The sequence below is a fragment of the Danio rerio genome, chromosome 1, assembly GCF_052040795.2.
Source record: "Danio rerio strain M-AB ecotype USA chromosome 1, GRCz13ab, whole genome shotgun sequence".
NCBI classification, from domain to species: Eukaryota; Metazoa; Chordata; class Actinopteri; order Cypriniformes; family Danionidae; genus Danio; species Danio rerio.
In genome coordinates this window covers 352,279-380,092 of record NC_141021.1, presented here as the reverse complement: position 1 = coordinate 380,092, position 27,814 = coordinate 352,279, and the positions used below count along the sequence as shown (strand labels likewise).

General features: G+C 39.5%; 3 protein-coding genes across 10 annotated transcripts in view; all 3 read right to left on the bottom strand.

The window, feature by feature from the left end:
- The window catches only part of cenpe (centromere protein E), a 36,196-nt gene extending 25,439 nt beyond the window's left edge, over positions 1 to 10,757 (bottom strand). For 3 of the 4 annotated variants that reach the window (XM_087236351.1, XM_087236352.1, XM_087236353.1), the window contains exons 1-16: positions 10,623 to 10,735; positions 9,788 to 9,894; positions 7,937 to 8,026; positions 7,170 to 7,288; positions 6,305 to 6,424; positions 6,149 to 6,230; positions 5,857 to 5,924; positions 5,594 to 5,668; positions 4,807 to 4,858; positions 4,090 to 4,177; positions 3,547 to 3,676; positions 3,237 to 3,356; positions 2,566 to 2,718; positions 1,788 to 1,935; positions 654 to 753; positions 125 to 482 (exon numbers count right to left, since the gene is read on the bottom strand). In XM_087236351.1, the coding sequence (XP_087092477.1) occupies positions 125 to 482; positions 654 to 753; positions 1,788 to 1,935; positions 2,566 to 2,718; positions 3,237 to 3,356; positions 3,547 to 3,676; positions 4,090 to 4,177; positions 4,807 to 4,858; positions 5,594 to 5,668; positions 5,857 to 5,924; positions 6,149 to 6,230; positions 6,305 to 6,424; positions 7,170 to 7,288; positions 7,937 to 8,026; positions 9,788 to 9,894; positions 10,623 to 10,678 (1,866 nt within the window). In that variant the 5' untranslated portion in view covers positions 10,679 to 10,735. 4 annotated transcript variants of the gene reach the window in all.
- Positions 1 to 27,814, bottom strand: part of tmem255b (transmembrane protein 255B) — a 131,719-nt gene that overhangs the window by 43,268 nt on the left and 60,637 nt on the right. The window lies entirely within an intron of this gene.
- On the bottom strand, positions 12,629 to 26,177 carry grk1a (G protein-coupled receptor kinase 1 a). 5 transcript variants are annotated; one of them, XR_015475831.1, is made up of 8 exons: positions 23,964 to 26,177; positions 18,801 to 18,928; positions 17,506 to 17,663; positions 16,515 to 16,598; positions 16,143 to 16,267; positions 15,660 to 15,861; positions 14,024 to 15,130; positions 12,629 to 13,459 (listed from the first exon to the last, which is right to left on the bottom strand). XR_015475831.1 is itself a non-coding variant. In NM_001034181.2 (7 exon segments), coding segments are annotated over 7 exon segments (1,692 nt in total). In that variant the 5' UTR covers positions 24,666 to 24,779; the 3' UTR covers positions 14,560 to 14,837.

Here is a 27,814-nt window from a genome sequence, read left to right as displayed (position 1 = left end):
TCGCAGCATACTGGGGAAGGGGCGTGGCTAAGCATATTTCACCCAGTTAGGGTCAATGGACTGCTGTTCCAGGGTGAAAGCAGATGGGCAGACACTGCATAAGCTGTAGTGTTAGCAGCTGTACCCGTTCGCAGGTGTTCTGTGAGTGCAGCAGCTCTTCTGATGGTTTCTCCAGCTCTGCCACTTTCAGCTCCAGTGAGATGTTCTTCTCCTGAGCGGTCTGTCTCTCCTGAACCTCCGTCTCCAGTCTCCGCTGCAGATCCTCCATCTGCTTCTCCAGCTCAGAGATGGTGTTTTTCTCCTCGTGTGATGGTGCAGATTGAGCCTCCAGCATGTTCTGCAGATGCGAGAGCTTCATCTGGAGCTCAGCGTTCATCTCTTCTGCTATCTGTTTGCTCTGAGTCTCGGCCTCCAGCTGACTCTCCAGAGACAACACCTTCTGCATCAGCTCGCTCGCACGGGGAGAGTCCAGAAAATGACTCCTGAACAGAGGAAATCAAGATGAGGTTTATTGTCATTGCACTACAAGTGGACATACAGTGGAATAAAACTCTGTGTCTCACAGGAACACGATGCTACATAAATATACAATCATAAATATGAACAATACTGGACATAAGAGCTATTCTAAACCTAATAGAGCTTTTTCTCACCCCTCTGAGGAGCTGCGGACAGTGATGCTGCTCATCTCCATGTCCATGTTGGGTTCCTCCATAGCAGTGAAGTCAAAGCGGCTGTCAAACTCATCCATATCTGAACACAACAACAAAATTACAAAACAGTATTGTATAATTCAAGAAAAGCACAAACTCTTGATCAATATATAATATCATCTTCGTGTAATGATCAGAACATTTGAAGTTTATTTATTGCCACATATGCAACCCATGGCAGGATATATAAAACATTATATAACAATAATAACTTCAATAATAATAATCTAAATTATACAGAATATATATATATATATAAAAACACAATTTGACAAACATTACACAAAATTAAGATAAAAAATGAAATATAATATAACTGGATACAGAATATATAAGCAAAGATGTTTGTTGTGTGAAACTGTGGTGTATAAAATACCTAACTAAGGACTAAAGCCTGATTTATACTTCTGCGTCAAGTGACCGGCGTAACCCACGGCGCATGCAACACGCGTGGCTGTGCATTTATACTTCTGCGCGCTGTCTCTGTGGGTCTGCATTAACACTTCCGAAACGCTAGTTGGCAGTAAGGTGTTAATGTTCCTCTGTGTCGAGTTTCTTCGCTTTTTTTTTTGCTTTTCCTGAACACTTCCTGGTTGTACAAGTGACTCAAACTCGCTCATTTTGAGGCAGGAACCGGCGGACGTGCAACAACTTTAACTATGAGGTAAACACAGAACAAAACTTTCCATCCGGAGCTCCTTCACGGGACTCCACACTTGTAAACAATCGCTCCATTGGGCTCGCGCCATTCGCGCGGCTCTCGGTCCCGCCCAGACTTGTCAGCGCTACCAAGCCGACCAATCACAGAGCTTGCGCTACGCGTCGTTGCGACGTGTAGTTACAATTTTTGAGAGGTGCACGTCAGCCACGCCGACGGCCACGGCGAAGGGCTATGCGTCAGCGCCGTAGCATACGCCGCCGTTTGACGCAGAAGTATAAATCAGGCTTAAGGCTGCAAAGGAGTGGAGCGTCAGCTGCTTTAAACTGGATCAATATTATACTGCACTGTCTCTGTTAAATAATGTTTAACTAATGATAAAAATTGTACATAAATGAAAGTCCTTGAGCTCATACCCTCTCCGACGTCAGCCAGAGAGCAGTCCGCTCTCCTCTTCTTGAGGTACGGCTCTGCAAAACTCATGTCAGTGGAGCAGAGATCCTCATTCAGCAGATGTGCAGATCTCAGCAGTTTCCCACCCCACGTCACTCTCCGCTTGGGGACCTTGAGGTGTAAAACACAATCATCAGATATACAGACTTACATTTTATAAGCTTTTCCATTCTGTGTGGGCAAAATGTAGTTTGAAAATGCTGAGGGACGATTAAAGGTGCAGCAATGCAGAATTCTCATGGTTTGGATTTCAGGTCATGATATCAGTAGAGTTCAGTAAAGAAGCACGGTCAAATCAAAACTCTACAAGCAAAACAAATACCATGAAGCAGTGATAATCCTAAAATAAACAGCGCGTTCATGCATCTAACAGTAGTTAAAGTAACACAAATGACCAAACTTTAAGATTACCAAAACAAAATGTCAGTGGATGACCTCGCACAGATTATTCCATTTAAAATAATAACGCGAGCTACCAAAATAAACACTGCAAACTTTGACTTTAAAGGGAAAGATCAGGCAAAAATGTATTCGCTATTCACTCATCCTCGAGTGTTTCCAAACCAGTTTAAGATATTTTGAAGAATGCTGAAAACTTGTAACCATCGACTTCCATAGTGGAAAAAACTAAAACTCTGGAAGTCAATGGTTACAGGTTTCCAACTTTCTTTAAAATATCTTCATTTGTGTTCAACAGAAGAAAGAAACAAAGGTTCTGAGTAAACTGCTGTCATCTGTTACCTTCGGGATGAGCGCAATGTTGGAGGAAGTAACCAGTAACTTGGTCAAGTTCTTGATGCGGTCCTCCTGCTCTCTCTGGAGCTGGTCTTTCTCCTGCAGGAGCTGACAGAGAGACTCTCGCTCGGTCGCTGTGGTTTGAGTCACAGACGAAACCTGTGCAGTCAGGAGGGAAACACATGAGGAAAGGAGAGGATGGGTTGAGTTATGACAAACACTAGAATACACAAGACAAGCCACTCGTACAGTTCTGAATGGGAAAAATGTGTTAACAGTCAATATGGCTAGTAAAGTTCTGCATTCTGGTGCAGGAGCCAATCATTGATCACTATAGAGTGAGGATTCTCCAGGGGAGGGTCTCAGTGCAGACATGTGTTTAGGACAGTTTCTGCAGCTTCATTATGAATGCTCTGGGGTCAGCAAACACACTGGAATCTCAGCCAATACATGCTTCAAACACGGGAGAAATATATCCACTGAAAGCTTCAAACCTCTACTCTTAAACAAACTACAAACAGATGTTTTTGGCTTGAAAACAAATGTTCTCCGGTTTTGTTTTTTGTATGAAACGAATGCAAGGTACACACCTGACAATGGCACATCCCATAAATCACAATGATGTGTGAATGCTAATGTGAGAGAGCTGCAGAGTGACATGCAGAGCACATTCTCACCTCCTGCAGACGGCGTTTAAGATCCACAATCTCATTTCTGTATCTTCTCAACAGAGCTCCTTCATCAGAGACCTCCGTGACATGAGGGTCATTCTTCATCCGTTTTGCAGCACTAGCAAACTTTAAATCACAGTAAAAACACACTCAGTGCAATATAGTGTATGTTTTCATTATTTTATATGCTTTTTTTCTCAGCACAAAAAAAACACCCTATTTTTATGTGATGAACTGATCCCATAATATCCACCAATCAACCATAGCTAATTGCACAGTTTGAAATTGCGACAGGATTTGTGCTGTCCTCTCGTACCTGCAGAGTGCTGACGGTCTCGTCCACCGTGGCTGGAGTGATGGTGCAGATGATGACGGTTTTGGCATTACCGCCTAAAGAGTTCTGCAGGATTCTGGTAAGTTTGCTGTCTCTGTAATTCAAGAAGCCCCTTTGGGATAAAACAGGAGCGTTATCATTACATTATATTCAAGATTTAAAGTGTCTATTGTCATTTGGAGCAATAAACATGTTCCCTGTACAATCAAATTCTTACTTTGCTGTCCACAGTCAATGCCAATTGTGTTTATGTATATACACACACTTGGCATTCAGTGTGGATATATATATATATATATATATATATATATATATATATATATATATATATATATATATATATATATATATATCTCAAAATAGGCATGCAAAAAAGTAAACTTCAGTAAAAACTATTAAATGAATAATAATAAAAAAATTTCCATCTAGATAAGTGTGTAAATGTTTAAAACCTGTTTCCAGCAGACAATGAATAACGTGCAACAGTAACAGACGGGTACATGTGCAGTAATTAAAATAACTCACTTCTGACTCTCATCAGATAATTTCTTGATGACTTGACCCAGTGTGAACAGACTGCGGTTTATATTGCAGCCTTCTTTAAAACGGGCTCCTGAAACCAGAGGAACAATGTTCAACCATTAGTAATTATATTAAACCTTCCCAAACCTTTCAAAAACAAAAAGCTCACTCTTCAGTCGTTAAGTCACTTTTTTTGTTCAAATGCATTGTGTAAATTATTCAGTTCACCATTATTTAAATATGCAAACAACCTTACTAGAGAGAAACACTGTGAAACTTCTGTGAATTAAAAGTAACAATATAAGATCTTATATATTTTGGCTAGACTGCTGCCATCTGGTGATGAATAGGCAACAACACCAGTCAATATCATAAAGTCATGTGGTGATGAATGATTGCTTCAAGTTCTGTGCAGCTTCCAGACGCACTGTGCTCAGAAAATAGACATTTGGAAAATTTTACACTATTATTTTTTTTAAATACTTCATGCTACAATCTTATTTATTTCCAATTAAATCTTACAATATTTTCAATTATTGTTGGCCAATTGAATTCTTTTGTTCGATTTGTAAAAATAAATGTTGATAATCAAGGAAACAATTACCACAAGAAAAGTTATTAAAATTAAAAATTAAACACAACATTTGACTAAAATAAATGGAAACAATAAAGAAGGAACATACAAATCTGACTAAAAGAATAAATCAAAATCATCATTACCCTCAGCTCCAGTTTGACTGGCACGTTCAGCTCCAGCGAGATCCACCAAATTCTACAGGAAACAAGTGAGTGAGTGAACAGAATGAATGCGGTTTATTTACATGACTCCAGTCAAGGGGCGAGTCCCAAATTGCATACCTCTCCCCTACTTCACACCCTTGAGTAGTATAAATAGTACAAGTACTGAAATATAGCTTTAATTTTGAAATAAGTGCCCTTTAAATACTCTCATGATGCACTTATTTACATAAAATCTAACTGGAAAAGTTATTAACTTTTCACTTCAATCCTATTCATGAATTCCCTTGCAGTGCATTATGGGATAGAATAGCATCCATTGGATGTTTATTTCAGAGTCTTGTCAGAATTAGTAGGTCATCTGGGTAGTTGCCTACTGTTTTTACAATACTTTGAATTCAGACATGCAACTCAACTCACATACTGTTTTTGACATACTACACCGCATTTCAGACAGTCTTTATTTTGGATTGTACAAACAAAATTCTTCTACATGAGTTTATAGCGCCTCCTAATGGCTAATGTGGTTACACACATGTGAGCTCAATAGTTTGGTCATTTATTTCACTAATTTGACAACTGTTAAACATAGTCTAGGAAATTGTTTACATTTCCATTTAGTCAATAAGCATTAGTGTACCATTTCAGATGACACTAAACTCTACACTACATGGTTGAGCATACAAGTGCAGTCTATATAGTGCCATTTAGGACCAACTAATGGTCTCTCACACACACACAGACGGCTGCTGGTTTGCTCTGAACTCACCAAGTGTGACACTATGATGGCTCCATCAGCGCTTTCACCAGCCGTCGGGTCACTTCTCTCGCGGCTCTCCAATATCTGACACACACACACACACACACACACACACACACCACACACACACCACACACACACACACACCACACACCACACACACACACACACACACACACACACACACACACACACACACACACACACACACAGCTTTAGAAAGGAGTCTTAAATCCCACCACAAACACACTCCGCCTCATCACCCCTCTTACCATGCGGAAAATGGTGTGAGAGCGGCTGCTCCGCTGGTTCATCTTAGTTTTCCCATAATGACGGTTTTCTGTATGAATAAGATGAGCAAAGAAATGCTGTAATAAACATCAAGGAGCAAACCAAGGTAAAGTATGACGGATCATGGAGTGAGAGTGCAGAAATGAGCGACAAAAAACACTGCCACAAAACTGAGAATTTCCATGACTACCAAACAAGTTAGAGTACAATAAAATACTGACAGAAACTACAGTAAAATAAATAAATAAATAAAAGAAACGAGAGCTGCTTTACTTTCTCCTTTGGTGATCCAGGACAGGGCTTGTTCAGGAGACGTCACCAGCTCCTCCGTCAGATCGGCCACATACACATTTTTCTGTGGAGAGCGGGTCGATTAAAAGCTGAAATCAACTCGCATCCAAACTGCAAATGCACTGAAATCTGACTCACGTAGTTTCCTTCACGAATTTCCAGAGGTTTTCTTTTCCAGCTGTCGCAGAGCAGATCAGTGACCGTTTCGTTGTAGATCTCCATGTAGCTCACGCGCAGGAGAAACTCCTTCTTTGGAAACTGGAAAAACGCAAAGATATTTAGCGAAGGTTGATTTCCATTGACATAAAACCAAATGATTACAAGTCAAAACACTGGACAAACATAGACAAACACTGGAATAATCTACACCTCACTTTCATAATGATGTTGTTCATAATGACTAGGAGCTGGAATCACCAGTCACTTTAGACACAATACAACATTGCTGTGATTTTAAACAGTGTTATATTGGGTGATATATAGCAATTTATTATCTTTTTACAAATTTAAATGATGTCCCATCTGCTTTACATACACAGAAACATTTCCCAGAGCATCTTTCTCACTTAACCTTTAGTGCTATGGTGCAACAACGGCATCAAAAAGCAGACAAACTCACTTTAATGAAAGCTGTCATAAAAGGTCATCTCCATCTTTCCACAATGCACCAATTTTTCCACAATACGACATCTATATCTTGATGTAGCTTACTGCATGCTGAAGGTAACCAGCTCACCAGAAAAAAACTTCAACATTACCATATAATGCATATTCAACCAAACAGTATAATAAAAGTACAATGAAATCAAATCTATGTATTGCAATGCAGTAGCAATATTTTCCCCCACCCCAAAATAATGAAGGCATTTTCCTTTCGGTAAAAAAATAAATAAAAATCAAGCTGTTTTGACAATAAAATGTGCCCTCAGTACTGTTGTTTCCAGTGGTGCCACAGAAATTAAAGTGTACAGTTTTTACGACAGCAATATCCATCAATGCTTACACTTTTAATGGTTTTGAAGACGTCAGCCATGGCGAGAGGGATCACCCCAGGATTGTGTTCACTTCCCATCATGGTGAAGGTCTTTCCAGAAGACGTTTGTCCATAGGCAAATATTGTGCCTGAAAAATTCAATACGTTTACCATGCCTCACAGATAAATTGATCTGAATGACCACTGGTTGTGTGATATTTAGCAGAACAGTTCAGAATACATGTTAATTTTAACCTTTACTATACTGAACTTTATCGTCACATCTCCAGCAGCACATGTGCTATTATGAGGGAAAAGCTTGAGTGCAGGCTAAACACAGTGCAAAATACATTGAATTACATTTAAGAGTATACTGTATATGCAGTATACAAATACACAAAATACAGTGCAATTTACAGCATTTCAGGATTATTTTTCACTTTAATAATCTTTCCTTGTAGATAAAAACACATGCTAGTGTAATTTGATACAGAAAGCTACTAAGGAAGGCAAATATCTGACCTCATGAAAGACGAGACATGTGTATAATAATATATGCTTTGAGTTTTTTTTTTTTCTTGCCTTTTTAAAACCGAACACCTTTTATGAAGCATGTATGATAAAAATAACCCTTTTAAAATCTATTTAGTCTTTAAGGTCTTTCATTTATCTACTGTTATCATTTTTATTTGTCACGTTATTGTACTCTGGATCATTCAACCCTACATTTCAGTAAATCACCCGTGTGTCTGTGCTTTGCTGTGCTGGAAAAAATAAATCTTCATTTCTGGACTCACCGTTATAACCTTCAACTGCAGACACGACCAGAGGCTTCGCGATGTCCTGATAGAGCTGAGCAGTGGACTCTGCAGCACTGAACACACGGTCTGAAACACACGAGGACAGCGCATTAACCTGCTAGCCAAAGTCAAAGCACACTGCAAAAGATTTTTTTCTTACTTAGAATCTGTATTGTTTCTAGTCCAAATAATAATAATAATAATAATAATAATGATAATAATAATATTATCTTAATAATAAATAGACTAGAAAAGATATTGTCTTGTTTTCAGGAATTAAGTGAGCTTTACATTAAAACAAGCTAAATAATTTGTTAATTGGGTAAGCTAAATGTTATTTCAATGCAAAAACAAGATTATTTCGCTTACCCCATTAGCAGATGATTATTATTATTAATATTATCAACATCATCATCATTTCATTTATTAAAACAAGAAAATATTTTTTGCTTGTCTAGATTTTTTAAAAACATTTGGACTGGAAACAAGACTTCAAGTAAGAAAAGGAATTTTTTCTAGTCAGTGTTAGACAGGGATTTTACACTGTTTCCAAAGTCAAATTTAAGCCCTTTTAAAACTTTTTCAGCACTTTGCATGTGTGAGAAGTTTCATATTTCCACACACATACAAAAATAAATAAGTCACATAACATCAGATGTTAATTGTTAGATACCATACTGAAAGTTTGGTATAATTCTTTCTCATCATAAATGTGTCTCCTTTCATCTTGAATTAATATTTATTTAGTGACAGATTGTGAAAGAAACAACACAATTATAATTTTAAGTAGGGCTGCATGATATTGTAAAAATCCAGCATTGTGATATTGATCATTTTGCAATATATATATATATATATATATATATATATATATATATATATATATATATATATATATATAGCAATATGAATAAAATTTCTGCAGGTGACTTAATACCTCTATCTGGAAAGAATTTACAATGTTAAATGAAGTGGGGTGATTCTGCAGTGGGAGTGCATCTCTGTAAAATCTAATAAACAATTTATACATTTTTTGGTGTCCCCCGACACATTTTTGTTGTGGTCTGTGCTACTTGTAGTGAATATCTGTATTTGCATGTGTTGTGAGTATTTTCATGCATGTTTAGTCAGTGATTGATGAATTAATGCTTACTATTTGCATCTCCATAAAATCTAACAAACAACCTATAAACTTTTTGGAGACCCCCAACACGTTTTCGTTGTGGTCTGTGCCATCTGCAGTGCATGTCTGTATTTGCGCATGTTGTGGGTATTTTCATGTATAACAATCTATAAATACAATCAAGAAAAAGATACAACAAAAATCAAACGTTTTTCTCGGGTCTAACAGTGTTCAAGGACAGTAATTGAATTATCAAAATAAAAACAATTCAATAAAATGAATCATTGTTAAAGTCACAAATGGTACAATTTCTTATGCCTAAATGCTTTAAAAATCATTATACGATTACAAGCATCAAAAACACATGCAAATGATAAATTACAATACAAACTCAGCGTTGCATATATCCTGCAATGTGTGTCTATTGCGAATGATCACATTGCTATATCCACACTGAAACGATATATCGTGCAGCCCTATATTCAAACACTTTATCCAAAACCGAAGCACTTTGCAAACCTGGAAATCATTAGACTTAAATTCTATTTACGCATCTTACTTACTAGTCAGTGTCTGATCATTAACCAGTGCTCTACTACTTGGATTGCCAGAGCTAGTATTAGTTAGTGTCAGAGCATTAAACAGTGTTCTAGTCAGTGTCAGAACATCAACCAGTGATTTTAGGTCAGTGTCAGACCATTACCCATCACTAGAGCTCCACTCACCGAAGCTGTAGCTCTTGGTCTGGGCTCCATCTTCATCCAGCTGATGGATGGCCTGTTTATCAGATCTCCAGTAGAGCTGAACCGGCTCCGAGCTCTCAGATGCCTCCCTGAAATCATCAGATTATCCTTCAATTACAGACGACTGTTTTACTCATGCTTAAGGGGTTCTTAAAGTTTATGATGTTCTTTATGATTTAAGCACAAAGCAAGATATAATGAAGAATGTTCAGCCACTGACATCCATAATAGGAACATAAAATAGTATGGGAGCCAATGCATGTTGTTTTTTACTAGCATTCTTCAGTGTGTATTATGTTCAACAGAGGATATTAGGGTTGGAACAAATGAAGGAGGATGAAATAATTACATGATTTACATTTTAAGTGAACTATCTTCTTTTAATTGAACAAATGAGTTGACTGACAGACTGTCAAACTGCACAATATGAAGCTATTAAGCAATGTAGTCTTTCTATTCAGTTTTTGAAATATATTTAACACATAAATACAGCAAATAACAGATAAATACAATACAAGTGTAACTTACTATATGCAGACTTAAGATGGTGTCAGTTAATAATTGTAAACATGGCTCAGAAATAGCTCGAAATACAGCAATAGGAGTATGTTATAGTTAAAAATAAACTGTTTTACTGAGTTTTATAGAAGTAAGTTAAGTTAATCTTGTTTCTGAAATGAAACTCAAACTAACAGATATTCAAACGTGAGGCGATGTCAGGAGCGTTAGCGAACCCCTCGACTCGTCTTTCAGTGATAACCGCGGACTGCTTTAAGTGAATTTTACCTCCAGATTTAGAATATGAAATAATTCTTACCGTTTAATCAGAGGCCTGACCCTGACGCACACTTTTACCGCGGATTCTTCCGTCATTTTCGGTCACTCCATTAACGCTGAACGGACTCCGGTTAACTTTCCGCCTAACCGACTGACTGGGCGCTGGTGAGATTTAAAATTCTAACCGACTTTCCATTGGACGGCGAGCTGTGCTCATGCGCTGATCAACAGCCGCGCTCATTGGTCCCTGCTGAAACAACAAAGCACTCAGAGGGGATACAGCTGCAGCCAAAGAAATGTATTCATTCATTTTCAATCGGCTTAGTCCATTTATTCACCAGGGGTCGCCACTTATGAACCGCCAACTTATCCAGCATATGTTTTACACAACGGATGCCCTTCCAGCTGCAACCCAGTACTGGAAAACACCCATACATACATTACGGCCAATAGTTAATAAATTCCCATAGCGCATGTGTTTGGACTGTGGGGGAAACCGGAGCAACCGGAGAAAACCCACGCCAACACGGGGAGAACATGCAAACTCCACACAGAAACACCAACTGACCCCGCCAAGACTCGAACCTGCGACCTTCTTGCTGTGAGGCCACAGTGCTAACCACCAAGCCACCTTGTCACCCACGAAAATGATGTCTTATGCATTAATTGTATTTTAATAACGTCTAAAACACCCCAACCCTTAATCCAGCTCTCAGAATAATGTACAAACAGCGATTATAACGAGAATTATCTATATAATGTATTAAATAACTCATTAAATGCATTTTATTAACAGTATAACTCTACCCCAACCCTCACAATGATGTAAAAACAGTAATTATTGTTGTACAGTATCACAAAAAATGTGCTATATTGAATCCGCAGCTGTATCCCATCTACACTTTACCCGTTTCCGAGTAGAGACTCCGCCCAACAGAATTTAAACGAGCTGATCTCATTGAATATGCATGTTCGCCTCATGAATAATACTGACGTCTAATAAATATTATAAAGACAGAGCTGTTACACTGAAAAAATAAAAAATAAAAAATGCTTTTCTTCCATAGATTTTTTGTCTTGTTTCTAGTCCAAATATCTAAAAGTTCTTAAATCAAGAAGCATTTTCTAGACAAGCAAAACATATTGTCTTGTTTTAAGAAATAATATGCCAAAATGAATTGAGTTTTTCCTTAAATAAAGCAAAATAATTTGCCAGTGGGGTGAGCAAAAAAATCTTGTTTTTCGATTTGTGATAAGATTATTTTGCTGACCCCATTGGCAAATTATTTTGCTTGATTTAAGAACTTTTAGATATTTGGACTAGAAACAAGACAAAAAATCTAAGTAAGAAAAGCATTTTTTGCAGTGTCATGTTTAGTTTGTGTGTTTTTAGGTTCTTTTGATATGTTTGTTTCTTAAAATCTTTTGTCTGTAGGAATTTTGCTATATATTTGTTAAAGAATCAAACAGTTAAAATATTGTATTACCCATCAGGCTGAAAAATATCTGTTCCCCATTAAATAAATAAACACTGTTGTGCTTATTTATTATATTATAATTATTATTATTAAAATTGGAGAACAAAAAAAAAACATTTATGTATATTTTTGACCCTAAGGTTCACATAAACATCCAAATTTAACTGATTAAACTATGTAAAAATATTTGATCATTTAAATTAATGTAATGTTTTTTTTTAAAACGTCTCATTAGTAAAACTGTACTATTATTATTAGTATTGAAAATTAATATTTAAATGTGATCATATATAATATTTAGAGCTTTTTTCTGCTTGGTAATAATAACAAGTTATTTTATTTGTTGTAATTGAAAAGTAATGAGGGGTTTAAACCAAATCTGAACACTTCTAGTGTTAACACATCAGCATTCTCTAAAACTGAATATAAACAGTGCAATGGCTGATAACATTTTTGCTTATTTATACCCAAACAGTCCCAAAATATCAACATTTGTATTTTAAATCTGGACAAAACATCATAATTTACAAACTCATGTTCACAGAATATAGCAAACACAGGCAACAGAGGAGTGTTTATGGCAAAAGATTTATTAGAATATCATAATGTCGACAGCTATCAGGATTACCCAAAAGATTTGTGTGTACAATCAATGCGACCTACAGACATTTACAGCTTTGTACATGATAAAAATGGGCTTTTCCAAAAGTAGAGCTGCCCCTGTCTCTGCTTAAAGCGACTCGTGCTCAAAATCATGTTTGTTTTAGATAACAGCATTGACTAGTCTCTAGACACTCAGTCAACCGTCTGCACTCTCACGCATTCAGTGTGAAGAAACCAACCACAATCAGTAAAGGCATTAATTAAAGCAAATAAATCATTCACTAAGAGTTCAAGAGGTTTTAAAAGCATCAGTCAGAAACACTCCTGACAGACTGATTCTCTATTCAACAGACAGTTACAGTTTTGATTATGAACAGAAGTGTGTATATAGACAAAACAGATCATGTTACACAGGGTTTCCCAAAGCATTTCTTTCATTAATCTGTTAAGTATGATAATGCATTTTAAACTTAATTGAAATATTGAAAAGGGGGCGGGTTTATTTTCAAGCTCCGCCTCTCATCTTTCACTCACAGCGAACTAATGGCCCGTTTCCACTGAGTGCTAAAGTACGGTACGGCAATGCTTTTATAGTCGTTTCCACTGTCAAAAGGCATACCGAACTGCACCATACCACTTTTTCAGCACCCCAGGTTAAAGGAGCGTGGCTAAGCATATATCGCCCAATCAGAATCATCAGAGCAGGACCCGCTGTGTCAGAACAGAATCAGAAGATTTCCAAAACATCAGCAGATTAACTCGCAGAATAATAGTTCAGGGGTGTCCACACTCGGTCCTGGAGGGCCAGTGTGCTGGAGAGTTTAGCTCCAACCTAAATCAAACACACCTGACGCAGCTAATCAAGCTCTTACTGGATACACTAGAAACATTCTGGCAGGTGTGTTGAAGCAGGTTGGAGCTAAACTCTGCAGGAGACCGGCCCTCCAGGACTGAGCTTTAGACACCGCTGCCTTAAAGGGATGGTTCACCCTAAAATGTAAATGCACTGGAGTGGATCCAAACCTTTATGAACTTCTTGGTTCTTTTAAACACAAAAGAAGATATTTTGAAGAATGCTGAAGTCCTGTAACCACTGACCTCCACAGTTTTTGTTTCTGCTACTATGGAAGTCACTGGTTATATGCAGTTCTTCATTTGTGAATTGCGAGGTCCCGGAACAGATCGGGGTTATGGATCCGGCATGTTACCTGAGGATGGAGAGGCGCTGCGCACGATAGTGGAGAGCAGTGGGGGGAACTGATGGATCTGGTGTGTTCCGGCACAAATTAAGCCCTGCTTACATGTTTTCAGCATTCTTCAAAATATCTTCTTTTGTGTTTTAAGGTCTCCTGACATGAGCTGGAGGCACACGCAGCCCCCTTAACAAACACTTCTGCTGCCTCTTAAAGAACTTACTTAAAATGAGTTGAAACAACACAATTCTTAAGGTTTTAAATGTTCATGTTCACTTATATTTGTAAAAATGATGGACTCTTTTCACAAGACATGTTTAACGCTCATCATAAACACTTCAAAGCCTCTATTTAGATTTTTTAAAAAGGTATCAATGGCAGCACGGTGGCGCAGAGGGCAGCACAATCACCTCACAGCAAGAAGGTCGCTGGTTCGAGCCCCGGCTGGGTCAGTTGGTGTTTCTGTGTGGAGTTTGCATGTTCTCCCTCCAGGTGCTCCAGTTCCCCCCACAGTCCAAACACATGTGGCATAGGGGAATTGGGTAAGCTAAATTGTCTGTAGTGTGTGTGTGTGTGTGTGTGTGATTTAATGAGTGTGAGAATGAGTGTGTATGGGTGTTTCCCAGTGATGGGTTGCAGTTGGAAGGGCATCTGTAAAACATATGCTGGATAAGTTGGCGGTTCATTCTGCTGTGGTGACCCCTGATTAATAAAGGGACTACGCTGAAAAGACAATGAATGAATGAACAAACAACGAATGAATACATGTATATGTATAAATCCTGCCCTAATGTGTAAAGCACTTTGAGTGTCCAGTAAAGTGCTATATAAATGTAATGAATTATTATTATTATTTCTGCATGTATTATATCATCTTATAAGAAACCTGGAATTGTGAAAAGAGTCCATTAAGTTCTGTTGACGGGTTAGTGCAGGGACAACATGAAGGAGCTGTGCGGGGTCCAGCATTGCTACAGTGCATTAGGAGACGCTGCAGGTGGAGGATTTGGGCGGCTGCTCTAGGATGGACTCCCGGCGCAGGTCATTGGGCACAGCTCCTCCGGGCCCCCAGACGTTCAGCTCGCCGTAGATCCCCGTCTCGATCATCTCCTCCTGCCATGGAATGGAGATATTCCCTGACGCAAACTCATCGAAGAAACACTTATCATCATCCTCCAGACAGACGCCCTTCACCGTGGAGAACGCGCCCACATCATCTAGATCCTTCGCATAGACCGTCTTAGAGTCCGGGACGAACGGAGGAGGAAGAATACCTGCAGAGGAAAACACACGGCGCTGATGAACGCTTCATTCTGATTGGCTGATGGTCACTCTCAGGTGTTTGGTTATTGTCAAATAAAGGCACAGCTAAAGTAGTTCCGGCATGTTTAGAGCAGCTTCATATCACTCCACTGAATGATTAGAGATATTACTCAGCAGAAGGAGGAGGAGGAGATGTGGAGGACACTAGTGCGACACACAGGAGCAAACACCTGATTAATAAACTCTCAAACACAACACCTGAACGCTTAATTCACACTTCTATGTTGATTTTTTTTTTATTAAAGTTCTGCTATGGTTCTTCTGCTATAGACTCCTGAGAAACACTGTTCTAGATCATCAAATCCTCACACTGACATCTGCAGAACACTGAAGACTGTAATGATGCTGAATATTCATCTGTACATCACAGATATATCTTACACTACACTGGAGATTATTATAGTAAACAAATATCTGCAATACTTTCAGATTCGTCCAGTATTTGTGTTGAAGTTGTGTGTGTGTGTGTGTGTGTGTGACCTGCGTCTAGTTTCCTCCAGTTGAGTTGGCTGAAGAAGGGATGTGTGCGGATCTCATCACATGTGCCGTTCTTGAAGCCCAGTCTCTTGTCCACCTCTTTGGCCAGCAGACCCTCGCAGATGGACTTTGCGTTCTCGCTGAACTTCTCTGAATATGTGACCGGGTCATTCAGGATCCGCTTCTTCACCTCTTTATTCTCCACCTGAGAGAACAGCACAACATCTGTCATCAAATCAATCCATCCATCCATCCATCAATCAATCAATCCATCCATCCATCCATCCATCAATGTAAATGTGGTCTATGACGTACAAAAGGAGAATGTCAAGCAAAGTTAACACTACAGTATGCAGGAGCATTCGTTAAGAGTTACTATAATATATACAGTATAATGCACTATACTATAATCTGATCTGATAATATGCACTGAGAGATAAAGTGTGTGTGTGTGTGTGTGTGATGTGAAGATGTGCTGAATCTGACCTTCTCTCCTCGAGTCCTGAAGGGTCCTTTAGCGGCGATGAACTCGTACAGCGTGACCCCCAGAGTGAAGTAATCCACTGAATAATCATACTCCTCACCCTTCAACAGCTCCGGCGCCATGAACCCTGAGCACCACACACACACCATAACACACACCATAACACACACACAAACACACAAACAAACAAACAAACACACACACACACACACACACACACACACACAGGTAAATCACTGGTTAACGACTGCTCATGTCAGCTCACAGTGTCAGTTCTCATCACACATGAGAGTGTGTGAATGTGTCACTCTGATCATATCCTTCAGCAGTGAACATCATCATCATCATCATCATCATCATCATGAAGGCTTTACCTGGAGTTCCAGCGTAACCTTTGGTTTTCTCCTGTCCGTCTGCCAGTTCAACAGCCAAGCCCAGGTCAGAGATCCTGACGTTACCTGAAAACACCACAACACACACACACACATGAAACGCATGGATTCTGCACTGATGCTGATCTCTGTGTGTGTGAGAGGGTTTAAACTAGTGTTGTTATCATAACATGGTAATTAGATTAAGTAATTATGCACAAATGTTTTTATATGGGTGGCACGGTGGGTAGCACAATCGCCTCACAGCAAGAAGGTCTCTGGTTTGAGTCTCAGCTGGGTCAGTTGGTGTTTCTGTGTGGAGTTTGCATGTTCTCCCCGTGTTGGTGTGGGTTTCCTCCGGGTGCTCCGGTTTCCCCCACAGTCCAAACACATGCGCTATAGGGGAACTGGGTAGGCTAAATTGTCCCTAGTGTATGTCTGTGAATAAGAGTGCATGGGTGTTTCCCAGTACTGGGTTGCAGCTGGAAAGGCATCTGCTGTGTAAAACATATGCTGGATAAGTTGGTGGTTCATTCTGCTGTGGCGACCCCCATTAATAAAGAGACTAAGACGAAAAGAAAATGAATGAATATTATTAATGCACAGCCTGTCATATGAAAACGCATGTGCAAGTCTGTGTGTGTGTGCACCTCATATTCCTTACATTGTGGGGACCAAATATCAAAACAAGTTTAGCAATACCAGTCAATTTTGGCCTTGTGTTAACTGTTTGGTCTTCATGAGGGAATCAGCTCAAAACTCAGGAAGAATGAAGTATTGTGAAGATGTGAAAGTCCAGATTTTTTACTGTGGGGGCTAAGATCAGGGAATATACAGTCTGTACAAAAGTCCCCATAAAGATAGCTGTTCAAGTGTGTGTGTGTGTGACCTTCATTGTTCAGCAGCACGTTCTCAGGTTTGAGGTGTCTGTAGATGATTTTCTTCTCGTGCATATCTGTGTGTGCGTGTTAGTGTGTCTGTGTGTGTGTGAGACCTTCATTATCCAGCAGAACGTTCTCCGGCTTGAGATCTCTGTAGATGATCTTCTTCTGGTGCAGATGCTCCAGGCCCTGGATGATCTGAGCGGCGTAATAACAGGCTCTGGGCTCAGAGAAGCCGGGGTTATTCTCATCCACGTTATAGATGTGGTACCTGCACAGCAACAGCGTTCATCAGGACAACACACAACACTTAAATCTGTGTGAAATCGTAATGTACAGTCTTCATTTTGCTAGATCACACTGGTATTCTTCAGGTGATAAAGGAAGCTGTGCAAGTTAATCCAGTTTGAATTGATTATCATTTCAGTCGGAGCATCTGCTTCTGTGTTCGGATTGGCTCAATTTGACACTAGTCACAATTTTCATAGCCACGCCCCTTTTATGGTTAGTTTGCTGATGGGATGAGATGAAAAAAGACAGCCCCACCCCCTACTTAATATTCAACATAAATAAGAATAAAATCAATTTCACATCACTTTCTTACTCAGAGTCTTTGTCTTGTTTCTAGCCCAAAGATCTAAGAATTCTTCAATAAGTCAACTTTTTCTAGACAAGCAGAACATATTTGGTTCATTTTGAGTCAAAATAAAGTGAGCTTTTCCTTGGAGTAAAATAATCTTGTCTTTTTTTGACATGAGGCTATTTTACTTTACACCCATTGTCGGATTATTTAGCTTGTTTTAATTAAAGACTAATCTTATTCTTACATGTTTAATTACAAATGCAAAAACCCTAAGCGAGAAAGGCATTGTTTGCAGTGCTGCAATTTCCGCCTTGCACAGACTTTAAAGGCAGCAAGAAGACTGACATCATCATCATCAACGAAAGGTCAAAGGTCACTTCACTCTTAACCAGCAGGTGGAGCTGTTGAAAACCAGTCCTCAAGACCACACTCTATATTCATCCGAGCAGCTGAACGCTCCGGCAGGACTCACCAGGCTCAAGCCAAGTCATTATTTATGAATATTAATTATCTACGTCATTATTCAAATCACATGGGCTTGGACATGTGATTCCAGGCCCATGTGACATAAATACACACAAACCACAGAACAACACATATATACAAAGAATAACACACAACACAGACAGACAGTCACACACACACACACACACACACACACACACACACACACACACACACACACACACACACACCACAGAACAACATGCATGCAAGCTCGGCCAACAGTTTTGGAGAATTTGATGTTTCCCCATTCAGACAGAAAGCTTGAGTGAATGAAATGATTTGCCCTAAAGGGACTCTGACATTGCTGAAAGTGTTCACCTGAGGTCTCCTCCGTTCATGATGGTCATCACCAGACACAGCTCAGTTTTGGTCTGGAAGGCGTAGGCCAGAGACACGATAAACCTGCTGTGGACACGAGCCAGGATACGCTTCTCCACCATCGCTCCCTGAAGAACACGAGGAGAGAATTAAACACAAACAAACATACAGTTACAGTCAGAATTATTAACCCCCTGAATTATTCGCCCCGTTTATTTTTCCCCAATTTCTGTGTAACAGAGAGCAGATTTCTCCAACACATCTCTAATCACAACAGTGTTAATAACTCATCTCTAATAACTGATGTATTTCCTCTTTGTCATGATGACAGTAAATAATATTAGACTAGATATTCTTCAAGACTCTTCTATACAGCTTAAAGTGACATTTAAAGGCTTCACTAGGGCAATTAAGGTAACTAGGCAGGTTAGGGTAATTAGGCAAGTTATTGTATAATGATGGTTTGTTCTGTAGACTATCAGAAAACAAATATAGCTTAAAGGGGCGAATAATATTGAGCTTAAAATGCTGTTTAAACAATTAAAAACTGTTTTTATTCTAGCCGAAATAAAACAAATCAGACTTTCTCCAGAAGAACAAATATTATCAGACATACTGTGAACATTTCCTCAATCTGTTCAACATCATTTGGCAAATATAAAAAAAAAATAATAATGAAAAGGGGGCGAATAATTCTGCCCTCAGCGGTGTTGATGACGTTATGTGAGAGTATAATTGTTGATGTTTTAAGATTGTAAGCAGAGCAGCCTAGGACCTCTGTGTGAGTGTTGAAGCTGGCTTCTGCTGAAACTATCTTCAGTAAACTTTCTTTATTTGAACCTCTGACTCTGGCTCTTCTTCATCTGACAGACTGCTCATTTTTTGGGTTCAAACTTTAAATTATCCCTACAAAACACACACACACACACACACACAGACACACACACACACACACAGACACACAGACACACAGACACACACACACACACACACACACACACACACACACACACACACACACCCACACACACACACACACACACACACACACACACACACACACACACACACACACACACACACACACACACACACACACACACACACACACACACACACACACACACACACACACACACACACACACACACCATAGGCATCATCCTGAGCAGATCACATCGTTCCTCTGTCCAGGATTTCCACATAAATCTGTTCCATATTTAAATGTGTTGGATTTGCGTTTCATAATGAGCTGAAGGCCAAAGCTGGAGCGCCTCTAATGCTCTGCAGCTCCACAAGCTTCACACACGACACATTTGTTTATCATGATATGTTTCATTCTGTTTTCTAAGCTATATGTAAAAGTTTTTAATATTTCACATTTGTTCTTATTTTCTATGGCTATAATAAAGCTCTATATCTAAAACTGCCAGTGCTTAAGATTACAGTTTCTAATGTAGATTCTTATTGATATTATTTTCATTTTTTATTAAGGCCACGAGTGGTTGTATAAGCATTTCACTACATATCTTAGTGTTTTAGATTTATGAGCAAAGCAAAAAAATAAGCAAGTCATTATTTCAAACAAACTGATGCAGATCAACGTGATGTACGAGTGAGGAGTTGCACACAAAATAGTACAATTCCCTGAAGTGAAAAATTCATTTATTCATTCATTTTCCCTCAGCTTAGTCCCTTTATTCAACAAGTCTCGCCACAGCAGAATGAACCGCCAACTTATCCAGCATTTGTTTTACACAGCGGATGCCCTTCCAGCTGCAACCCAGTACTGGGAAACACCCATACACACTCATTCACACACACACACACACACACTCATACACTACGGCCAGTGTAGTTGATCAGTTCCCCTATAGCGCATGTGTTTGAACTGTGGGGGAAACCGGAGCACCCGGAGGAAACCCACACCAACACGGGGAGAACATGCAAACTCCACACAGAAACACCTACTGACCCAGCCGAGACTCAAACCAGAGACCTTCTTGCTGTGAGGGGAGAGTGCTAACCATTGTCACCCAGTTTTGCTTGTTCAAAGAACTTATTTAAAATGAGCTAAAACAACACAATTCTTGAGTTTTGGAGGGGGGGGGTGGACTTAATTGTTTCATGTTCAATCCACCTAAATTAGTAAAAAGGATTAACCTCATTGGTGTTGGGATGACATGAAGGAGTTGTGCAGAACTCATTGTTAACAGTGCACTCAGCTTGGTTTTTAAATGGATTTAATATTTGTGGTGGTGAACTGCATTATGGGATGTTGATCTCTGCTCTGTTGAGTTTTGATGTTGTCAATTCAACTCTACAGTTCGACAAAGTGACTTTTATAGACATTTTAGTCGTTTGAGATCACATGATGTAGAATAAATAGAGAAATAAGTCTAAAAATCACAGAAAATGTGCTGCAGTTTATTACAAGCTTTCTATAGTGTAATTTACAACACCAACACACACAATACAGCACTGCACACTATTGCACATGTGCAGAACACACACTTATTCCAACTTTTCAAAGATGCAGGAGTGGAGATCAAGTTCCCATAATGCAATGCAGAAGCAGAACTAAATGTGGAATCACACAATACAGAAAACTGCAAATTTACAGGAGTTTCTCAGGACGGTGTTTATAGTTTAGAATAGTTTTGTTGGAGTGTTGAGCTGTAGTCGAGGATATTATCCGCAGTAAAGCCTTCACCTTCATCATCAATGTCATGTCTGAGCTGATTAATCGCTGCAGACCAGCAGGTCGAGGAGGATCCCTTACCTAAGAGTCCAGCAGAGCGCCGACACAAATACACCATACCGCACCATTCAGTTACCTACTCTTACTCCCGGGGCCATTAATATCGAGGCTGATAATAGCTGCACCATATTGGTGATTCATAACACCTGGATTTCATGAGGTGGGTTGTAGCCCCCAACCTGAGGGACCAGGACACACACTCATACACTACGGTCAGTGTAGTTGATCAGTTCCCCTATAGCGCATGTGTTTGGACTGTGGGGGAAACCGGAGCACCCGGAGGAAACCCACACCAACATGGGGAGAACATGCAAACTCCACACAGAAACACCAACTGACCCAGCCGAGACTCAAACCAGCAACTCTTTTGCAGTGAGGCCACAGTGCTAACCACTGAGTCGTCCCACACTATTCAATTATTAGACAGTAATGCACAGCTGTGTGTAGCACTAGTGTCCTCCACATGTCCTCCTCTTGTTCTGATGTGGTTTCTGACTGTTGTAGCTGTGTAATAACTCCAATCATTCAGTGGAGTGATATAGAGCACTCTAAACCTGCCGGAACTACTTTATCTGTGCCTTTATCTGACAATAACCAAACACCTGAGAGTGACCATCAGCCAATCAGAATCCAGCATTCAGCAGAAAGGCGGTATAACAGTCACATCAGAACTGAACGTTTCATGATGTTGGCAGAATGATATAATTGAATGTTTATTAAATGTTAAAATTGAACATTCCCAGAACTAACAGGCACATTTCACCCAGAAGTAAAAATGTTTGCCATTATTTACTCGTCTGTTTTCTTCTAAGGAAGACATGCTGTAGACTGTAAAACTAAAAACTTGTAAGATACAAGCTGGTCTCAATGGTTTTGTGGATATTTATAGATCTCACTTTGCTTTTAAAAGTACACGATGTACTGTATACCTGCAGGTAACTGTGTATACTCTTGACAAGACATGGGCCGGTATAAGATTCTGACAGTATAATAAGCTTGAATGAAAATATGATGGTATTACAGTATTGTGTTTACTGCTCTAAAATATATTATTTTTAAATATCCGGGTAAAAAAACTAAAACTTTTTCCCCTTTAAAAACAATATATTTTATTTATTGAAAGATTTATAGTATTTTGGAGCAGTAAACATGTCAGGATGACTAAGTAAAGTGAATTATTGACTTCTGCTGTCTTCATTAGTTTAAAAAACACATGTAAAATGGTGTCTTTGGGTATTTTTTTCTGCTGAAAACACTGATGTCCTAAAAACAAACAAAAAATGTAAATAAAAAAATCCTACACATACTTTAGGAATGATATTACAGAATATTTTGGTGGTTTTAAACCTTGAGCACGGTTATTGTCTCATGCCTACTCTTGACTGCTGTTCTGTCTACAGTATGCTCAACACCAGGGCCGTGCACAGGGGGGTGGCGCGGTGGCTAGTGCCACTGCCCCTCTACCCTCATTGGCTGAGGCGCCCCTCTCACTTGCTCTTCACTTTGCGATGGCGTTGAGTAAGGGTCTGTGCCCGGGCCTGCTCACCTTAACTCTTCCTGATGGGAATTTAATAATCTTCGCATTTTGTAAAAGCTACATTGAAACGATAATTATTATTAAAAGCGCTACACAAATAACTAGAACTGGGCCTTCAGGAGCTCAACAGTGACATTTACACTAAACAATTCACTACAACTACACCACGACTCTCATCCCTGCCTGATATTAATGTTAGTTTTATATAATATGGCATTTTACTCTCTTTTCCTCAAAACATCCTCAGTATTATTTGTTCCTCAATGGCTGAACATTCTTCAGATTATCTTGCTTTGTGTGAGAAGAAACTCAAAGTTACAGAATAAAGTTTTACAACCCCTTGAGCGTAGGAAATTATTTTCATTTTGGGGTTGGAACTATATACTATGAAGACCATCACTGATGCACTGCTGATATAGATGAAGCCCTCCTGAGCCAGAGTGTTAATAACTCATCTCTAATAACTGATTTATTTCCTCTTTGTCATGAGGACAGCACAAAATATTAGACTAGATATTCTTCACGACACTAGTGTTCAGCTTAAAGTGACATGTAAAGGCTTCACTAGGGTAATCAGGGTAAAGTTAGGGTAATTAGGCAAGTCATTGTATAACAGGGGTTTATTCTGGAGACAATCCAACATTGCTGAAGGGGAGAATAATATTGACCTTAAAATGGCTTTAAAACAATTAGGAACTGCTTTTATTCTAGCCAAAATAAAACAAATCAGACTTTCTCCAGAAGAACAAATATGAGAGGAAACACTGTGAACATTTCCTGAATCTGTTCAACATCATTTGGGAAATATTGGTTTCTCCCTCAACTGTACGCGTTTCTCTAACCCACAGGTGTGTTTCTCTAATACCTCATAGCCTTTCCTCTTCTTCAGCCTCTTCTTGTTGAGTTTCTTGCAGGCGTACAGCTTCCCCGTGGCCCTCATCTGACAAGCGGAAACTTCTCCGAATCCTCCTTTTCCCAAAACACGGAAGTCCAGGAACCAGTCCTCGGCCACCGGCTGCATCTCCAGCCACTTCCACTGCAAGAAGCGCTTAAAGTACATGGTCTCTAGATAGAAAGTGAAGGGCACCTCCTTGAGGAAATCAAAGACGCAGGCCAGGATCTCCACGAACAGGTCGTCCGCCGCCTCCTGATGCCGCTCCTTGACTTTGGTGATGCCATTCTCTGGTAGAAACGGGCAGAAGTGTTTGGCTGAGGGCTCCATGTAGCGCTGGAGGATTTTCGCAGCTTTCTGAGTGCGGTCTTTATCCTCGGCCGTGTCGTATTCCTCTACGTCCCTCCACAGGCGGCAGGGGCCCTTGTATTCATTGGCGGTCTCCAGATACTCCTGAAAAAGCCTCTTCCCGATGGGTTGCTCCACACAGATGCTCCTGAACTGCAGATCCAGGGTTTCTCGGAGATCTTCGCAGACCGTGATGTGCGGCAGCTTCAGCTTGGAGTGGTATTTCTTGTCTCGGTTGGACGCCGGGTTGGCCGTGCCATCGAAGCTGCCCCGAGCGGAGATGTAGGCAGAGTTGGCCACCACCGTGGTGAGGCCGCCGATGTCCATGTTGAGGACACAGAAGTTTTCTAGAGGACTCTTGAAGACTGACGGGTCACAGCGAGAGCATTGGAGCTCAAACTGGACGCAGCGACAAAGGCCAGGATCAGATCATCAGACTCTGGATGTGGAGATCTGCTGGAGGACCAATGGATCCAGTGTGTGTGATGGACAAGTGGACGATAAGCTCTGCAACACACACACACACACACACACACAGATCTGCCTGACTCAACATCTTTCATAAGGCTTTATCCTCTAACTCCATAATTCCTTCCACAGGTTAATAACACCTCCTCGACCATCACTGACACGCTTCAGAGACGCCACATTACACAACGGCCGATCCACATCTCAAATCTGACATTTCCATCAATTTCAGTCGGGTTTTTATTCAGAAATGGGTCAAATTTAACTGTGAGCAATGTGAGGTCATAGAAGGTGTTTGGAAATGGACAGGAATGGGCTTTAGTTTTGTTTGACGAGAGCAAAATCTTTGATGGTGCACTGAAATACACTCCAAGCTTCCAATATCTTTGGAAATAAACAAGACTGGGCCTTAATATTGGTGACAGCAAAAGAAAAGTTTCTTTAGAATCAGAATGCCAAAGGTTATTGAGATATCATTAACACCCCCTGAAAATGCTTCCAGGATTGATGAGCACTGTGCATTTAGAGCAACACTGAAGTCACACATTGATTAGAAATAGACAAGACTGGGGCTTTAAAATGTAGATACCAAAGGACACGTTTGTTTAGAGAGGGCAAAATCTTTTTGATAAAGGGAAAATTGGAGCATTTGAAGCAATTAGGTGTAACTGAATTGAAAATGATATTTTCTGAAGTATTTGTTTCATTGGACAAAAAGGGAGGAGACCTCGGGGAAGACCCAGGACACACTGGAGGGACTAGGACTCTCGGCTGCCCTGAGAACGCCTCGGGATCCCACCGGAGGAAGTGTCTGGGGAGAGGGATGTCTGGGGTTTTCTCCTAAGATTACTACCCCTTTGACCCGGCCCCGGAAAAGCATCAGAAAATGAATGAATGAATGAATGAATGAATGAACAGACAAAAAGGCTGAATACTTGGAGTTTTTGATGAGCTCTAACTTAACCCCAAATCACCAGAATATCACAAATATCTTGTATACAAGAGCAAAATCTCTTTGACAGTGGAAAATGATTGCATTTGAAGCCATGCAGAGGTCATAATATCTTTGACTATAAGGAAGAGAGAGGGCCTTAAAACTGCAGAAACACAAGAAAACCAAAATCCCAGAAGGATATTGAGATATTAAAAATACTTCTTGAGACACAAGCATGTTTACTTTTGGGGAGAAATACTCGGAAAGGGCTTTTTCACACTTCAGAAGTTTCCCCATTGAAATATAACGCTTCAGGAATGGATAAATACAACATATTTGACTAGTAGACCAACCAATCACTGTACAACAACAATTAATGATGCAGTCATCTCTCTGAAAATAATTATGGAGGTGAAAATGTCTATTTGTCACCCCTCTCAAACAAAACCCAACACATGTTGGCTTTTACAGTCATTCATGCATTTCTTTCAACCAAATAAAACTGATAAACAAAATACAAAGTTGCACACAAAACATCCTTCACCACTTGTTAGCAGTCTTGGTTTTACCCTGGTAGAAAACTGATCAAGATGACTGGAGCTTTTTGGCCAGCTTGACCACAAGAAAATCACAACCCACACTAAAATTAAAACTGTTCCCGAATGTGAAATATTGATGTTCTGGGAAACAGCTTTTATTAAGGTCATTCAGTGGATATCCACATGAACTGGTCATTTTGCACACGTGGTCATTAAGTTTCACACATGCTATTTGACCTTTTCTTTAATTTCCAGAAAGCAGCTTGAAGTGAGTTCAGTGTGCTTCTCTGCTCTGACTGGAGGATGGAAAACACCTCAATATAAGACAAATACCGAAAGATTACGAAGACAAAGATTTAACAGAAATTATATCAAACTTTAACAAGTATAAAATTAAAAAAAACAATGAGGACTGATGGTCTTCCGCCCGGATATTACTGAATGTAAATCATTTTTAAAAAATACTTTAGTTAAAAAAAGTTTAATGAACTGCAAGAACTGATTTGTTTTTTTAATTATTGAAGGTTTGATATTTTTGTTATTCACTGTATTCCACAAATGTGATTTGGCTGTGAGCAGAGTTCATCTCTTTCTCTCCTCTAACACACACACTATATTGAATTGTTGGGACTTTCTTTGAACCCTGATTGTTTTAAGAAATTTCCATTGATTTCTATTATACTTATTTATTTCTGATCCCTGAACCCATCAACAAACCTAAACCATTCTTCATGTTTACACTTTCAGATGAACGTTAGTTGGCATTTTAAATGAATGTTGATAACTGAAGGGCAAAAAAATCAACACGCCCACAACAACAAAACCACTCCCATTTTTGATTTCTCTGCTCATCACTGATTGGACGAAGTGTGTTTTGAGATTTGACAATGTAGTCAAAAGTGTTTTTCTAATATCGCTTAATGCACTTCTCATGGTTCCCTTGTGACGTCAGAAAGCTGAACACACAATGTCAAAATTATCAGGTTTTACTATACTTGTGGGGACATTTGATCCAAACCAGGGGTGTCAAACTCAGTTCCCAGAGGGTCACAGCTCTGCACAGTTTAGTTCCAACCCTGCTCCAAAACACTTATCTGCAGGTTTCAAACAAGCCTGAAGGACTTAGTTAGTGGTTAAGAAGGGTTGGAACTAAACTGCAGAGCTGCTGCCCTCCGAGAGCCCTAATCTTAACAAAGTAACAAGCACACACTTTCCTGTGAATTATTGAAACTTTCCACAGATTTCTCTTGTTTTAATAATGGCCAAACAATTATTTTCTGAATCTAAACCTATGTGCAGGTTTACACTTTCAGATACACATTATTTAGTATTTGTAAAGATGCACTAAGCATTTTTTTCTAAATGATTTTGGAAAACAAACACACCCACAACTCAACAAGACCACACCCACGATATCTCCACGAGACACTGGCTGAAGTGTGTTTTGGCACTGTGGTCAAGTGTTTTTCTAATATTGCTTCATGCACACAGAACTGTAGGGACTTTCCATAGAGGTCTAGTCTTTTAGGAACTTC